At 41.2% G+C, this 17,786-nt stretch overlaps 1 protein-coding gene across 1 annotated transcript in view; it reads right to left on the bottom strand.

Annotated features, from left to right (window-relative positions):
- LOC126341345 (DNA-dependent protein kinase catalytic subunit-like) overlaps positions 1 to 17,786 on the bottom strand; it is a 526,946-nt gene that overhangs the window by 469,555 nt on the left and 39,605 nt on the right. The window contains exon 2 of the mRNA XM_050001770.1: positions 9,589 to 9,758. Coding sequence (XP_049857727.1) covers positions 9,589 to 9,758 — 170 coding nt within the window. The remainder of the gene's footprint in view (positions 1 to 9,588; positions 9,759 to 17,786) is intronic.

Raw genomic sequence — 17,786 nt, 5'->3', positions numbered from 1 at the left:
TTACTTCTACATTTTGCTCTTAACAAAGATGACAGTACACCAAGAGCCACAGTGAGCGGATGCCACCTGATCTCAATTTCTGCCAACAAGTGGACAGTCTTGCAGTAACAACCACGAAGCATGGTCAAAACGCATACAGCATGATAATAAATTGTTCAAAGTGAGTAGTTGATTTAATTCTTTGGTGACTCACCCTGAAGATGTCGTGCAAGTGTCCAGATGCTGCACGTTCTAAACATAACTGAAAACTGCTGCATATCATTTACCATCAAATATTTTTCAATCCTCTAAAGCCATAGTCATGACATGCTCAGTGTAGTCAAAAAAATGCGTGATTCTCTCTCTCTCTCTCTCTCTCAGTCAAATGTACTACCACCTTTGGCATATTAAAGGATGCCTCCCTCATGGTAAGTAACATGTCATTGCTCTTCAATCATGTAGCACACAGCATCAATGTTTTTTTTAACAGCAGCCCATTTTTGTCAGCCTTCAATAAATCATTTCTGACAAATACGAACATGATGAAATCAGCAAACCTAGTCTTTGTTGAAGGTGTATGGTAACCAAAAGTTGAAGCATTGTGTTTTAGTTAGGACCTTATGAAAATCACAGCAAAGCAACATACAAAAAGCCTTTAGATGAATTCTGCATTCATTCACAACACGGATTCTCTAAAAATTCTCTGTAAACAAGCTACATGGCCAATCTCTGAGCTTCAATTCTTTTATTAACAATAACTGAAACTTTTAAAGCAGAAGTTTGTAGAAATTTACAAAGCAATCTTTATAGACAATAAGCATTACTACCACATCAAAATAACCCACAATCATTACCATAGAAGGACACGATAATACAATGGATTGTTATAACAACTATGATCTGTAGGGCCCGAAGAACATACTGTATTTCGCAGACTAATTCTGCCTCATTATGTTCACACAGGAGAACATTTAAAGAGAATCACTGCTGAATGTAACGAACTGACAGTCATGTCACATTCATGAATATTTCTTTTTTCTCTTAAACTTTTACATGTTGTTCTCTTTCAACATAAACACCATCCACTTTTTTCATTTATTTGTTTAAGCTGATACAACATATTTCTGTTGTTTAAAACATGACTTACAGGCAAATATATGAGGGTACAAAGAAATTACAAGACATAAAGGAAGGAGACCCTGCATATTGGTAACCAGATATGTGAGGTAGTAGAAGAGTTTAAATATCTGCGGATAGTAGTATGCCACAGAAATGACGAGAAACAATTTGAGATTAAAAGTGGACAGGCGAAAATATGTCTAAGGAAAGACAGACTGTACTGCTGTGTGGAAACATGTTAGGTGAAATGGAGAAGCCATTGGTGATTGGAAAGGCGGCAAAATTGCGTTGTTTCAAAAACATAGACATCAGTAAGCTTCCAGCCATGTGGCGAAGCAATAAAAAGGCGTGGATGGTGAGTGGTTTTATGGAAGAATGGCTGGGCTCTTTCACTGCCAAAATGAAAAAAGGAAATTTCCAAATACTCCTTTTCCTAGACAATGCAACCTGCTACCTGAAAGTAACATTACCAAATATGAACTTCGCTCGGTTCCCTCCTGGCTCAACCAGCCTCACAAAGCCCATGGATCATGGTGTTCTTTAAACATTCAAGTGTCATTATAGGTGATTACTGATGCAATCTCTTATTTTTCGTGTTGAAGCCGAAAGTGAATTTTCTCTTTCTCAGTCAGCTCCTGTCCTGAATGCAGTAAACTTAATTGTCTTGCCAGTAAAGGAAATAAAACCCAAAACTGTCAGCAACTGCTTCAACAAAGTGGGGTTTGGGGGTCAAGAAAAAGACGCTTCTGTGGCCATCGAAGTTCAAGAAAATGCAGCAAATAATGAAAATGTGAAACATTTTATGTAGTGCAGATGATTACATTCGAAGTGATGGCTTTCTGTCAACTCACTTCACTTTCACGGCTGCAATAGATTTAATAGAAATCTGCGACACAGATGATAATGATGAAGAAACAAAGGAAGAAGAATAGGAGCAAAGTGATGCCCTAGAAAAATTACTATGCCTGAAAAAGCCATTGCATGCCTAAACGGTGTTATGCAATTTGCAGCACACACAAATTCTCCCAACTTTTGGAACTATTGTATGGTGCAAAAAAATTGCCTAGAAAAAACTATTTTGAAAAGGAAATTAAAACATGTTTCCCTCGAGATGTGGCAAAAAATTGAAATGAAAAACAAATAAACATGAGAATAATATGTATGTACATACAATAACAAACAAATTTAAATTTTGAGAAAAATATAGAAACGCCGTGTTATTTATCAATTAGTGTAATAGTCCACTGTTCTGTTGTCCAATATACAGTAAATGAACATCTACTGTGCTGGAGTGAAAATACATAAGTACAGTATATGCATAATTAAAAATTTTTGCTGTAATTTTGTGCATGCTACCTGACAAATTTTACATAGCCCAGTGAGTCTTGCATAATCCAGAAACTTTTCCAATTTGGAAAATTATTTCAGTACCAGGCAATTCCAGTTTGAGTAAGTTTTACTGTATATTGAGCGAGACTGTACACCCAAAAACTGAAGAGGAGGAAGAGCATACAATGAAAATAATGAATTCACTGACAAAGAACCAATGAAAAAAAAAAAAAAAACACACCAAAATATGAATCCATAGCTGTCCATGAACAACATCCTCTTTTCAGTACCAGATAACAGACTTTTTCTAGCTTCAATAGTATTTAAATCATCAACTGTGCTATCAAGCCTGCACTGAACCATCCTTTGACTTCTTAAATAATACTTTTGATTATTCTTAATGCACAGCATTATAATATTCCTATAACATTCTCATCCCCTTTTTAATATTGCTTGCATTGCTATCACTGTAGGCTCAATTTTTCTCTTTTTTTCAGTCATATTAGTATAGCTTAACTTATCTTACAGTATCTACAGTCATCTCTGCCTTCTACATACACTCCTGGAAATTGAAATAAGAACACCATGAATTCATTGTCCCAGGAAGGGGAAACTTTATTGACACATTCCTGGGGTCAGATACATCACATGATCACACTGACAGAACCACAGGCACATAGACACAGGCACATAGACACAGGCAACAGAGCATGCACAATGTCGGCACTAGTACAGTGTATATCCACCTTTCGCAGCAATGCAGGCTGCTATTCTCCCATGGAGACGATCGTAGAGATGCTGGATGCAGTCCTGTGGAACGGCTTGCCATGCCATTTCCACCTGGCGCCTCAGTTGGACCAGCGTTCGTGCTGGACGTGCAGACCGCATGAGACGATGCTTCATCCAGTCCCAAACATGCTCAATGGGGGACAGATCCGGAGATCTTGCTGGCCAGGGTAGTTGACTTACACCTTCTAGAGCACGGGATACATGCGGACGTGCATTGTCCTGTTGGAACAGCAAGTTCCCTTGCCGGTCTAGGAATGGTAGAACGATGGGTTCGATGACGGTTTGGATGTACCGTGCACTATTCAGTGTCCCCTCGACGATCACCAGAGGTGTACGGCCAGTGTAGGAGATCGCTCCCCACACCATGATGCCGGGTGTTGGCCCTGTGTGCCTCGGTCGTATGCAGTCCTGATTGTGGCGCTCACCTGCACGGCGCCAAACACGCATACGACCATCATTGGCACCAAGGCAGAAGCGACTCTCATCGCTGAAGACGACACGTCTCCATTCATCCCTCCATTCCCGCCTGTCGCGACACCACTGGAGGGGGGCTGCACGATGTTGGGGCGTGAGCGGAAGACGGCCTAACGGTGTGCGGGACCGTAGCCCAGCTTCATGGAGACGGTTGCGAATGGTCCTCGCCGATACCCCAGGAGCAACAGTGTCCCTAATTTGCTGGGAAGTGGCGGTGCGGTCCCCTGCGGCACTGCGTAGGATCCTACGGTTTTGGCGTGCATCCGTGTGTCGCTGCGATCCGGTCCCAGGTCGACGGGCACGTGCACCTTCCGCCGACACATGGCGACAACATCGATGTACTGTGGAGACCTCACGCCCCACGTGTTGAGCAATTCGGCGGTACGTCCACCCGGCCACCCGCATGCCCACTATACGCCCTCGCTCAAAGTCCGTCAACTACACATACGGTTCATGTCCACGCTGTCGCGGCATGCTACCAGTGTTAAAGACTGCGATGGAGCTCTGTATGCCACGGCAAACTGGCTGACACTGACGGCGGCGGTGCACAAATGCTACGCAGCTAGCACCATTCGACAGCCAACACCGCGGTTCCTGGTGTGTCCGCTGTGCCGTGCGTGTGATCATTGCTTGTACAGCCCTCTCGCAGTGTCCGGAGCAAGTATGGTGGGTCTGACACACCGGTGTCAATGTGTTCTTTTTCCATTTCCAGGAGTGTAGATAAAAAATGGTGTTCACCATTCATCTTTGGCAACCTAAATCTTTTTACGGGTAACAATGGAAGAACTAAAAATCTGTAAGCCACTAATTGTAATAAGGCTCACAATTATTGATAACTAGTGACTGACTACTTTCTTAATGGAAGATCTGCCTTTCCTTATGAATTTTTTGGTCTTATTTTATTTTCTATCTTTTTTTGTATATTAAGAACTTTATTTACTACTCAACCATAATTAAAAAATTCTATTTTCCCTCAGTGTCTCTGATGTATCTGTATTCTTTACTGATGATCACTACACACACAAAAATTATGTCAGCTGATAACTGCACACTGAATAATGACAATGTTAACGTAACATTAACACGACTATTAACTGTCCAATTACAGACTCCTTTCACTGACAACTGAATGCACACTGGCACAGAGTTGGTCTGACTCAAGAACATTGGCGAATGGCAGAGACGATGCAACTGAATGAGACCCCATCGTGCAGCCCGATGTGTTCCTAACTGCTGCTCAGGATGCTGGCCGTGGGCAACAGAAGTGCTTACTTCACCCATCCACTGCTGGTGCTGGATACAAATGCTGTAGTGGTGGACTGTGTGGACGCGCCACCACATCCCTCCCTGCAGAGTCAGCACCACAGGATGACCACACCGGTAGAATCATTGCTGACAGAAGGTTGGCATACCACCAACAGTGGTGACTGCAGCGGCAAAAAAGCTGCTGCATAGCAACAGTGCTGGTTTCGATCAGTTCACCAGCATCTGAAGAGGCATCGCCCTTGCAGGGATAGGCAGTCAGCTGTCTCCGAACTGGTGGGATGCACGGCGTATGCCATACAGTGGCAAGAGACTGTGGCAGCGACATTAGGGGAATATCCACCAGATGCTCCCATGAGTAAGTGGCATCCGGGCAGCCCTGTCAAGACACTGGTTGAAGTTCCAGGGCAGGCAGCAACTCGATCTCAATGTGGTCAAAGCCCACCAACCATCCAGCGAAGAACTCCCCATGGCACCCAGGCCCTGGGAGGAGGCAGCACCTATAGGGAGGCGCTCCGATGATGTCCACTGTGGCTGAGGTGGGTCACTGCCCCACTGAGGGCATAGTTGATTCCGACAGAAAAAATGTGAAGCACCAACAGCACCCATGGAGAACATTCGCCGGCCATGCACCTTCCAAAATGTAGCCAATGCCCGTCCCGGCCACTGACTGAAGATGTGCACTCAGACTGGATCACTCACAGCATATATGAAAGGGTGCCACCATGCCACAGGCATGGTGCAGGACTAACAAGGTGTAACAGAATCCATGGCTTTTGGCTGTGAGAACCTCCACTGGGCTCCGGTCATTCAGCAGATTGGTCCTGTGGGTGCTTAGGAACAGAGATAATGCTGTATCAGGAAGCGAATCCACCAAGCACTTTACCAATTGCATCTTAAATGTATGCACCATATGTTTTGCCTCACCTTTCTATTGGGTGTGAATGGTGCAGATGTGAGGTGAGTAATACTGTTCCAGATGCAGTAATCACAGAACACTGCCAAGGCAAACTGTGGGCCTTATCGGAGATAATTATCCGTGGCAATCCTTTGGTCACAAAAACTGTGTTAAAGCACTCACAGTATCTTCTGCTGTAGTGGAGCACATTCACATGACCTATGGATAATTTGACAGTGCATCCATCACTACTAAACATTGAGAGTGTGCCACTGATGCCTCACTAACATTTTCATGCAGTTTATGCCCCAGTAGCCATAGCGGAGAAGCGCATGAATCCGAGGTTGTAGGATCAGTGGAATAACAAATGTAGGTTTCGTCTGAATCTACACTAAGGAGAAGTCTCCATCAACCAGCGCCAGGAAAAAATTACGTGATGAGCCCAACCCCTCAGCAGATAGCTGTTCAAGCAAACCTTTCAACACAAAATGAGCAATGGATCTTGCCAATTGACTACTACTATGCAATATGCTGTGACTTGGAGCCTTTCCATCAACTGCTGGACATGATGATCAATTTGGAAATAGCCACTAGATGATGCTGTGTAGGACCATCACCATCCTTTAAAAGAAAATGGCCCACATATCCTTCTCCCACCTGAAAAAACTGACATCCACAGGTTGCACTTAAGGCCTGCCTCTTGCAGTTTAGGGAAAAAGAGTCCAAAGGTAGTCAAGATGTTCCTGCCATGATGGCCTTTGACAATTATGTTGCCTACACAGTTTGCACAAAAGGGGATATCATGTATTAATTTGTTCTAAGAACTGCTGAAAAATAGTGGGGTCACTCGTGATGCCAGAAGGCAAGCATGTGTAACGGTATAACCAAAATGTGTTGAGATGCAGAATCCAGATATGCCTCCGCCAAATAAATTTTTGAAAAAAACGTTCACCCCAGACCAGTTTCACAAGGATTTCTTGGTCTGTAGAATTGGATAAGAATCCACTACCAACTGAGAATTAATGGTTGATTTGAAATCTCAACACATATGAAGTGCCCCTGAAGGTTTGTAAATTAGAACCAAAAGGCATAGCCCATTGACTAGAGGTGATATTCAGGCCCTGCAACTTATAGACAGAGGACCAAACTTTCAGCAGATGATGTCCAGTTCCTGTAATGGAAAAGTGTCTGAAACAACATATACCATGTCTTTAATTTGAAACCCAAAGGCTGTGGAATACATCAAGGCCAAAAATGTTCTCCAATGTTGCAATGTCTACTGCCAAAAATTTGGTCACTCTTGTGACGAGTTGATACTTGATTTCAATCATAAACTCTCCTTCAACAGGAATGGGCTGGTTTCCATAACCGACCAAATTACAATTTGTGGAGGAGACAGAGAGCAGGTCGAGCCACATGATTATATGATTCCAGGTTTATAAGGGACATAAAGGACCTGGTATTGACCTGGAAACAGAATGGTTGTTGCTGAATCAACTGGATACCATAAATCTTGTTGGGGACATCAAGCTCATGGCCATGGACTGGCATAACATTATGCACTTCCGTGAATTCCACATCTGCAAGCAAGACCCACACTCACCGGAGCTTTGACAGACTATGGCCACATTGGCTCTTTTATGGCAAGCGGCACATAATGAGCACCTACGTGAGTAGCAATGTGCAGGATCTTCACATAAACAGTCAGGACATGATGGGAAACTGCTGTGGAAAACAATAAAGTCTAATTACGACCTGACTGAATTAGAGGAACAAATTGAGGAAGTCCGGGAATGCTGACAATGTTGTGTCAATGAGCACACTGACGCAATGTCCATGACATCCTCAACCTATTCAGAAGCGGCTTGCACCACTTCAAAAACCGTAGTGACAGGCAAAATCTCCTTAACCATTTGATCTTCTAAACGCAATACCTCCCAATGGACCTCTCCATCTGCATCAGAATGGACGACAGCATTGTGCATCAGATAATCATTATAGGAGTGCTGGCAGTGAGCACACACAAATTTACTCTTCCTACTTGGCCCATAGAAGTTGGGTACCCACACTTGATAGGGCTGTCCTGGTTTCTTTTGCCGCTGGTGGGACTCCAAACAGGGAACCACGACATGGGTTTGATTAAGGTAGTAAGTAACAAGCAAGTCGCACATTTCAAAAAATGACAATGCTGATGAATATTTCAATGGGACAAGTTTTTGAAGCAAATGAAACATTTTAGGCACAACCAATGACAAGAAAAAAGCTTTTTGCAAGGCTGGATCATCTACCTGAAAAGTTGCAAAATGATGCTGCCGAAGTCACATGTATATGTCCTAATCTTTCTTTGCTTCTTGTAACGGTGGAAAAGCTGGAGGAGCAAAGAGGTACTTAGGTGGCAGTGGCTGGGGTGCTTTCAGTGAATTTATAAATAATTGACAAAACACATCTAACTGCCGCTGTTGTTTCTCAAGCTGTTGCTGCTGTTCTAGCAACTGAATGCCGGATCCATTTTATTCGAGAAAGACATGCACAGAACAAACAACACTGGCACACAAACTGTTGGCAACCACTACATGTGCAAAAATTACATCAGCTGATAATTGCATGACAATAATGATAGGGTTAAAGAAACATTCACACAATTATTTACCAAACAAGTGCAGAGTTCTGTCACTGACAACCAAATATACACTGGCAAGGAGCTGCTCTGACTCAAGAAGGTTTGCGTACAGTGGAGAAGATGCAAGTGGATGAGGCACCGCTGGCAGCAGCCCGACATGTTCACAATTGCCAGCCGGTGCACTAGCTGCAGACGATGGTGGCATGTTTGCTTCACCTGGCCACCAATAGCGACAGATACAAATTCTTCAGTAACTTTAAACATTTTTGTACACTATATCTGTATCTTCTTCGGTTTCATTCAAATTACGTAACTCACATGTAGCCTTTACACTTTTACTTATGCTGCCTTTATATTTGCAGTACACTTGGCAAAACCTTAAGCTCTTCTCAGTGATGTAACATAATATCTGGAACAATATTTTTTCTCACTCATTAAAACATTATTCACAGAACAATCTTTAAAACACATTATTTTCTTTACAAGCCTGTAACATTTTGCTTCTGAACAAATGAACTGGTAGGTTATTGTATAAAATTATTCTGACCATTCCACATAAAATGTGAAGTGTAGTGCTATACCAGCAAGCTAATCAACATGAGGTTCTGATAACTTATCTTGCACACTTTCTGTTTTCAGGCATACACAAAGTTTTTTACCGCCCAGCCTTTCTATGTACCTTCTCTTCAAAGTTTCAACTTCATTTTCAGCCACAGATGCAAACAGCAATTACCAATTATAATGAATGTTGAAATGCTAATGGAAGGAAAGATGCGCCAGCTCTTCGGACTTATCATTTGGTAAAAAGTTTTGACAGTTTACACATGATCCTACAGAGTCCATAATTCCATTGCTACTGAATTTTAAAGTGAATGGAACATGACCAGCAGCACTCATATCTTCCAGTGACACTGTCATTTGCACACTTTTCAATAGCAATCTTTATTTTATACACTCGATACATTACATACACTGTCAACCATCCCAAAGAACAAGTGAAAAGAATTTTGTTATTACTTAAAATGGCATATTTTTATTCCCTTCTTCCCCTTAAGCGTTTTGCAGCAGAAAAGAAGTGACATGCATATTGTATATGGGATCTTTTATGTATTCTTACCTTGATCTGGCACGCATACGAAGAAATTCTTTCTGGAAAACTTTCCAGCAAGTTCTGAAGCAGCATAAAAATCTTTGAGACACCATCCTTAAAGACTGTATCTTTCACATTGTTCTTTAGAAATGTTAGCACACCAATCTTTTCCGAAAATATTATGGCAAACGCTAGGTCTGAAACATGACATTGGAAAAATCCATAATTTAAAACTTAGTACAACCAAAATACATAAAACAAGAGTACTTTTAAATGTGTTGTTATGCATATGACATTACTGAAAAGAGATAGATTAGACTGCCAAGGCAGGCACCTTATTAGCACACTTCCATTGTCTGCAACTTTTTCGAGCACTAGGAATCATTTATCTGAAATGTGTATAATTTTATTCAAATTACATATTCTGCTTTCCGAGTCTTGTAGAACTGGAGTTCCCATCACACTCCCAAATTCCATCAGAAACAACACATTACCTACCTCATAAAATATACAATACACTGTTCAAAATACTGCATCATTAACTAAGAGAAAGTTAGGGTTATTATTTCGCCAAGGACCAGATCATAAGAGAAGAAGCAAAACAAATACAGTGCACACACATGTGGGGAGCAAAGCACATGCTGTGTGTATGTGTAATCTAGCTCGAAAACGGATTCGCCCAAAAGCTAGAAAGTTTTCATTCCTATTTACATGCCAGTCAGTTAATACCTGTACTTTTCTAAGGATATTGGTTGCTATTTATAACATTAAAATGCTGTCTGCTGCTTTGAAAAACTACATTTTCCTTAGGATGTATTCATCGCTAGCCCTTACACCGACTCACCAAGTAGGTTCAGTCATTTTCAACAGGAGAATGCAGAAAATGTTTACATCAATGTAACTGATAAACGTAGGGGGTGAGTGAAAGTCCAAAATAGGCACTAGTTTTTATTTCCAATTACTTACATCAGTGAAATTAGTTCCAAATCCATGACAGACAACTGGTGGCCTTTTCTTATACCCATCGCTGCTTGTGGTAGCTGTTATCAACATTTGTATGCAGGATTTGGATCTCTCCCTACTGAAACCTTCTTTTGTGGAGACTTTAATACACTTAGAACAGGAATATCATAATTCTTGGAATAGCTTCTGAACACAAAGGTCTTCCTACAACTAAAAGTATCAGTTCTTTCAAGTGCAGAGTCAATGCATTTATGTTCCAATGCAATCTACAAGCTCTTTTATTAATGAAATTTTTCCCTCCTTTTATTTGTCTGTTTTGATGGGAATTGGCTAGATGTTTAGTTGATGGGGCAGGTGGTTCTCTCAAATACACTTTGTATTCTGCAAATTCTGAAGCAGAAATGTTAAATCCACCACATGAATAGTGTGTGCTCGGTCCAGCAGTTTTGAACCGATGTTTCAGTGCTTCCAATACTTCAAGAATAAGGTTTCTCTTGACTCTTGAATGGTTGGTTTAAAAGACGGAGGGGGGGGGGGGGGGGGGGGGGGGCAAACTAATAGGTCATTGGTCCCTCGTTTCAATTAAAATAATTCCACATGGGTGGGAGTAAAATAATCGAGACATACAAAACACAGCTGGAAGAAAGGAGAAAACGACAAGAATGATAGTAGGGCAAGAAGCACTAAAATGGACAAACTCAGACAAGAAAACCATAGAGAGATGCAAGAAACACATAGAAGAGATTGAAACAAGAGAGCAGATTACCATGGCTGTCTGACCATGAGAATAAAATGGAGAAGCCAGCCACTCTGCAATAAATTAAAACGTCCACCCTAAAAGCACTAGGGTGAAGGACACAGGGGGGCCAAAGGACATGCACTAAAACTTAAATCAAATGATAAACACACCCTCATGAATAAAAGATAAAACTAAAACTGCTGTTGAGGCATTGTCAATCAACACCAAAGGCAGGGTGCTGGGAAAGTCAAAAGTCTGCCGCAGAGCGACTAAAAGTGGGCAGTCCAGCAAGAGGTGGACGACCGTCATTTGTGAGCCGCAGCGACACTGAGGTGGGTCCTCGCGACAGAGGAGGTAATGATGTGTTAGCCACATATGGACAACACAGGGCCAGCAGAGGACAACTGATTCCCTGTGAGAGGACTGCATGAAAGACAGTTTGTTGCACATACTGCTATGCCATTCCGCCTCCCAAAGCTATAAAACCCTGCGGCGTAAGACAGAATGCAGGTCAGTTTCGGAGATGCCCATCTCCAGAAGCGGTTTCCGCTTAGCCTGTCGGCAAGTTTGCTGCCTAGGATTCCGAGGTATCCTGGAGTCCACACAAAAACTACTGAATGACGGGACTGTTCCAGGGCACAGATGGACTCCTGAATAGACGCTACCAAAGGATGGCGAGGGTAGCACTGGTTGATAGTTTGTAGGCTGTCCAAGGAGTCAGTACACATGAAAAATGACTAACCAGGGCATGAGCGGATGTGCTCAAGGTCACAAGATATGGCCACCAGCTCTGCAGTGAAACACTGCAGCCATCTGGCAAGGAGTGCTGTTCAATATGTCCTCCATGAACATACGCAAAGCCTACGTGACCAACAGCCATTGAGCCATCGGTGTAACACGTTAGCCTCAGTTGCAAATAGAAACCAATCTTTACACAGGTTTCAGCCAAAATAATTTCGCCCTCTCCAGAAGCCAGTGACACTAAACTATTGCATACCAAAATTTGGCCATGTCAAGTGTAAAACTGTAGCACTGTAGTAACCAGTCATAAATCTACATTACTTAGCTGAAGAGAAACAGCTGCCCCACTGTGTGAACAAAGTCGGTAGCCCGTGAGAACTGCGCTGGAACGAACCGCGGTGAGCAGCAGCTGTGTACCAGGCACCATGTGCATGCGCACGTGAAAATATAGATACATAACAGTAGCTACCTATACATTAGGAATTGGATTAATATAACCATTAAAACCTTTAGTGGCATAATATGTAAAGAACTTAATTCTGACGAGAACGATACCCTTACAACAGATTTGGAGCCCATGGGAAAGACTAGCAAATACTCAGCAAAATTATTTCTCAATTTTGAATACATTGCTCAAACTTTTTCTGGTGTGGCTATTTACAGGAAAGATCTGTACTATCATGGAGAGTACATCACTATGACTAAGTATCAGTAAAAGCAACAGCACTTAAAAACTTAAAAGTAGATGAATTTGAATTAACATAGGATTAGTAGCAGTAAAGAAGATAGCATTAAACAAAAGTAGCTTAGGGTGGTTAAAAACTGGGTAAGCCTTGCAGAACATACAGATAGTAATTTAACATAATTTAACATGTTAATCATGGTACTAAAAAAGTGTAAAGTTTAGTGTTACGTTTCCGAGGAGCTTTTTATAAATTTGGTGTATAACGACATAAATACAATAGAACAATGTACACGCACGTTGTTGTTGTTGTCGTCTTCAGTCCTGAGACTGGTTTGATGCAGCTCTCATTGCTACTCTATCTAATGCAAGCTTCTTCATCTACCAGTACCTACTGCAACCTACATCCTTCTGAATCTGTTTAGTGTAGTGATCTCTTGGTCTTCCTCTACGATTTTTACCCTCCACGCTGCCCTCCAATACTAAATTGGTGATCCCTTGATGCCTCATAACATGTCCTACCAACCGATCCCTTCTTCTGGTCAAGTTGTGCCACAAACTTCTCTTCTCCCCAATCCTATTCAATACTTCCTCATTAGTTACGTGCTCTATCCACCTTATCTTCAGTATTCTTCTGTAGCACCACATTTCGAAAGCTTCTATTCTCTTCTTGTCCAAACTATTTATCGGCCATGTTTCACTTCCATACATGGCTACACTCCATACAGATACTTTCAGAAATGACTTCCTGACACTTAAATCTATACTCGATGTTAGCAAATTTCTCTTTTTCAGAAACGCTTTCCTTGCCATTGCCAGTCTACATTTTATATCCTCTCTACTTCGACCATCATCAGTTAGTTTGCTCCCCAAATAGGAAAACTCCTTTACTCCTTTAAGTGTCTCGTTTCCTAATCTAATTCACTCAGCATCACCTGACTTAATTCGACTACATTCCATTATCCTCGTTTTGCTTTTGTTGATGTTCATTTTATATCCTCCTTTCAAGACACTATCCATTCCGTTCAACTGCTCTTCCAAGTCCTTTGCTGTCTCTGACAGAAATACGATGTCATCGGCGAACCTCAAAGTTTTTATTTCTTCTCCATGGATTTTAATACCTACTCCGAATTTTTCTTTTGTTTCCTTTACTGCTTGCTCAATATACAGATTGAATAACATCGGGGAGAGACTACAACCCTGCCTCACTCCCTTCCCAACCACTGCTTCCCTTTCATGCCCCTCGACTCTTATCTGGTTTCTGTACAGATTGTAAATAGCCTTTTGCTCCCTGTATTTTACCCCTGCCACCTTCAGAATCTGAAAGAGAGTATTCCAGTCAACTTTGTCAAAAGCTTTCTCTAAGTCTACATGCTAGGAACATAGGTTTGCCTCTCCTTAATCTAGCTTCTAAGAGAAGTCGTAGGGTCAGTATTACCTCACGTGTTCCAATATTTCAACGGAATCCAAACTGATCTTCCCAAAGGACAGCTTCTACCATTTTTTCCATTTGTGTGTAAAGAATTCGTGTCAGTATTTTGCAGCTGTGATTTATTAAACTAATAGTTCGGTAATTTTAACATCTCTCAACACCTGCTTTCTTAGGGATTGGAATTACTATATTCTTCTTGAAGTCTGAGGGTATTTCGCCTGTCTCTTACATCTTGCTCACCAGATGGTAGAGTTGTGTAAGGACTGACTCTCCCAAGGCCTTCAGTGGTTCCAATGGAATGTTGTCTACTCCGGGGGCCTTGTTTCGACTCAGGTCTTTCAGCGCTCTGTCAAACTTTTCGCGCAGTATCGTATCTCCAATTTCATCTTCATCTACATCCTCTTCCATTTCCATAATATTGTCCTCAAAGTACATCACCCTTGTATAGACCCTCTATATACTCCTTCCACCTTTCTGCTTTCTCTTCTTTGCTTAGAACTGGGTTTCCATCTGAGCTCTTGATGTTCATACAAGTGGTTCTCTTTTCTCCAAAGGTCTCTTTAATTTTCCTGTAAGCAGTATCTATCTTACCCCTAGTGAGATAAGCCTCTACATCCTTATATTTGTCCTCTAGCCATCCCTGCTTAGTCATTTTCACTTCCTGTCTATCTCATTTTTGAGACGTCTGTATTCCTTTTTCCCTGCTTCATTTACTGCATTTTTATATTTTCTCCTTTCATCAATTAAATTTAATATTTCTTCTGTCACCTAAGGATTTCTACTAGCCCTCATCTTTTTACCTACTTGATCCTCGGCTGCCTTCACTACTTCATCCCTCAAAGCTATCCATTCTCCTTCTACAGTATTTCTTTCCCCCATTCCTGTCAATTGCTCCCTTATGCTCTCCCTGAAACTCTGTACAACCTCTGGTTCTTTCAGTTTATCCAGGGCCCATCTCCTCAAATTCCCACCTTTTTGCAGTTTCTTCAGTTTTAATCTACAGGTCATAACCAATAGATTGTGGTCAGAGTCCACATTTGCCACTGGAAATGCCTTACAATTTAAAACCTGGTTCCTAAATCTCTGCCTTACCATTATGTAATCATCTGATACCTTTTAGTATCTCCAGGGTTCTTCCATGTATACAGCCTTCTTTTATGATTCTTGAACCAAGTGTTACTTATGATTAAGTTGTGCTCTGTGCAAAATTCTACCAGGCGGCTTCCTCTTTCATTTCTTTGCCCCAGTCCATATTCACCTACTACGTTTCCTTCTCTCCCTTTCCCTACTACAGAATTCCAGTCTCCCATGACTATTAAATTTTCAGCTCCCTTCACTATCTGAATAATTACTTTTATTTGATCATACATTTCTTCAATTTCTTCGTCATCTGCAGAGCTAGTTTGCATATAAACTTGTACTACTGTAGTAGGTGTGGGCTTCGTATCTATCTTGGCCACAATAATGCGTTCACTATGCTGTTTGTAGTAGCCTACCTGCATTCCTATTTTCCTATTCATTATTAAACCTACTCCTGCATTACCCCTATTTGATTTTGTGTTTACAACCCTGTAGTCACCTGACCAGAAGTCTTGTTCCTCCTGCCACCGAACTTCACTAATTCTCACTATATCTAACTTTAACCTATCCATTTCCCTTTTAAAATTTTCTGTCCTACCTGCCCGATTAAGGGATCTGACATTCCACGCTCCGATCCGTAGAACGCCAGTTTTCTTTCTCCTGATAACGACATCCTCTTAAAACTATATGTATCATTAATTGACTTTATTACTAAGAATGAAAGGAAAGAAGAGAGAAGCATTTCAACTTGCTGTACCAAAGAAAGGCGCGTGGTGCTGACAGCTGCTAATCATTTATACTGCCGCTTTTCACACTCACAAGCACATGCACGGGAGCACACGCACATAAGCACACCCACGCGCACACGCATTACACACACACACACACACACACACACACACACACACACACACACACACACACACACACAGTGTTTAACAGCTCTGTACTGATAAACTGGTAAGCCACTGTTTTCAGTGAAAAGAAAACTGCTTTACTGTCAAATGTAGCAACATCTGAGCCACACTATAGTTTTCTGTTCTGCCCCTTTCTTTACCCACTTTCATATGACTGCACTGCTGTGAAGATAAAATGAACACATTAACATAAAAAGGATTTAATAACAAAGGACTTACGCTCAAGATGCTGCATTAAATCTGGTAAATGATAAGTACCCTCACATTGTTCCACTTGGGTGCCTAGTTCACCTATTAAAATAGATGTGCTCAGATATTTTACGCTTTCAAAATAGTTAAAAAAGATATGATTTCACTAAGTGTCCAGGAAAGACAATATGAGGAGCCATATTTTTTGTCTTTAATGTTTTGCAATCAAATACAGTTGTCTTACAAAGCTCAGTTGTAAACAAAAAGGTGCAGTTGTATCTGCAGCTTGAAAAAAGAAGAATGTTCTGATGATGTTTTCTGGTCAACAGAAAATGGTAAGAGCTCATGAACCAAATCATTCATTTGATTACAACTTCAGAGTTAAATGAGCCTCAATTTCACACAAGAGCTATAAACTTCAATAAGTTGGTAGTAGTTCTCACTGAGAAACTAGTGTCCTCTCCTCTGCAATCTGTGGAAGAAAAGTCAATCTTATCTAAATTCCAAGCTAGGAAGGAACTCAATGTGTCTTCTATTCATCTTGAAGCTAATCTTCTTAATCCATCAGTACAAGGTAGTAACTTGAAGCTTATCAAGATGCTTGATGCAATAAACTTTGTTTGTGGCACAGTGAAGAACACTGGACTGAATTTTCAGTGTGATAGGGTCTGCAGCTGCAATGAGTTTTTTGAATGATTTTGTGATGCCTTCAGCTGTGGTTCTCAGTATTGCATGTACAATTTTGTGTCTATATAATGTGTTTAGCAAGAACTGCTTGAAAGTAACATGCTCCTAAAATACAAAAATCTCTCTAATTTATTTCATGAACTTAATATGCAGTCACAGCAGCAAGGAAATACATGGCATAATATACTACTTCCATACAGTCATCCATAAAATACTTGAAAAATGGTGTAAGGTCAAAGTTGTACAATCATACATGAAATAAAGAGAATGACAACTGAAGGCAACATGAAATCATTCAGAAGGCTGGACAAACTGTTATTTAAGTTAGAGAGAACTTGGCTAAGTATAGAGAGAAACAAAGAATTTTGTCCTGATGATGTGTGGGGGAAGGAGTGATCCCTCATTCTCAGGAAGATAAAAAAATCATCATGTACATTCTTTATTGTAGTGGCAAGGTTTAAGGTGAGCCTGTGAATTGGCAGAAGTTGCCATAAAAATTCTGGGTGCACCGGTTATATCTAGTGGTACAGAATGTTCCCTCAGCACTTTCAGACAGAACACAACCTAATTATTTTGATGCCAAGCAAAAACCCCTACTGAACAGTCCAAGCAAAGACAAAATGGAAAGGAACCCAGCAGTCAGTGGTAAATCAGGTTCAGGAGAATCGGAGGCCAAGTCAGAACTCAATTATTCTTCTTCAACTTATGAAGATCATGAAATTCACTGAGAAGAATTTAATTTTTTTTGCAGTACTATAATACAAGTTAAAATACTACCTACAGGCAAGCTCCTTA

The sequence above is a fragment of the Schistocerca gregaria genome, chromosome 1 (genome assembly GCF_023897955.1).
Source record: "Schistocerca gregaria isolate iqSchGreg1 chromosome 1, iqSchGreg1.2, whole genome shotgun sequence".
In the NCBI taxonomy this organism is placed as follows: Eukaryota; Metazoa; Arthropoda; class Insecta; order Orthoptera; family Acrididae; genus Schistocerca; species Schistocerca gregaria.
Note: the sequence above shows the minus strand (reverse complement) of the source record. Positions and strands in the feature narration are given on the sequence as shown.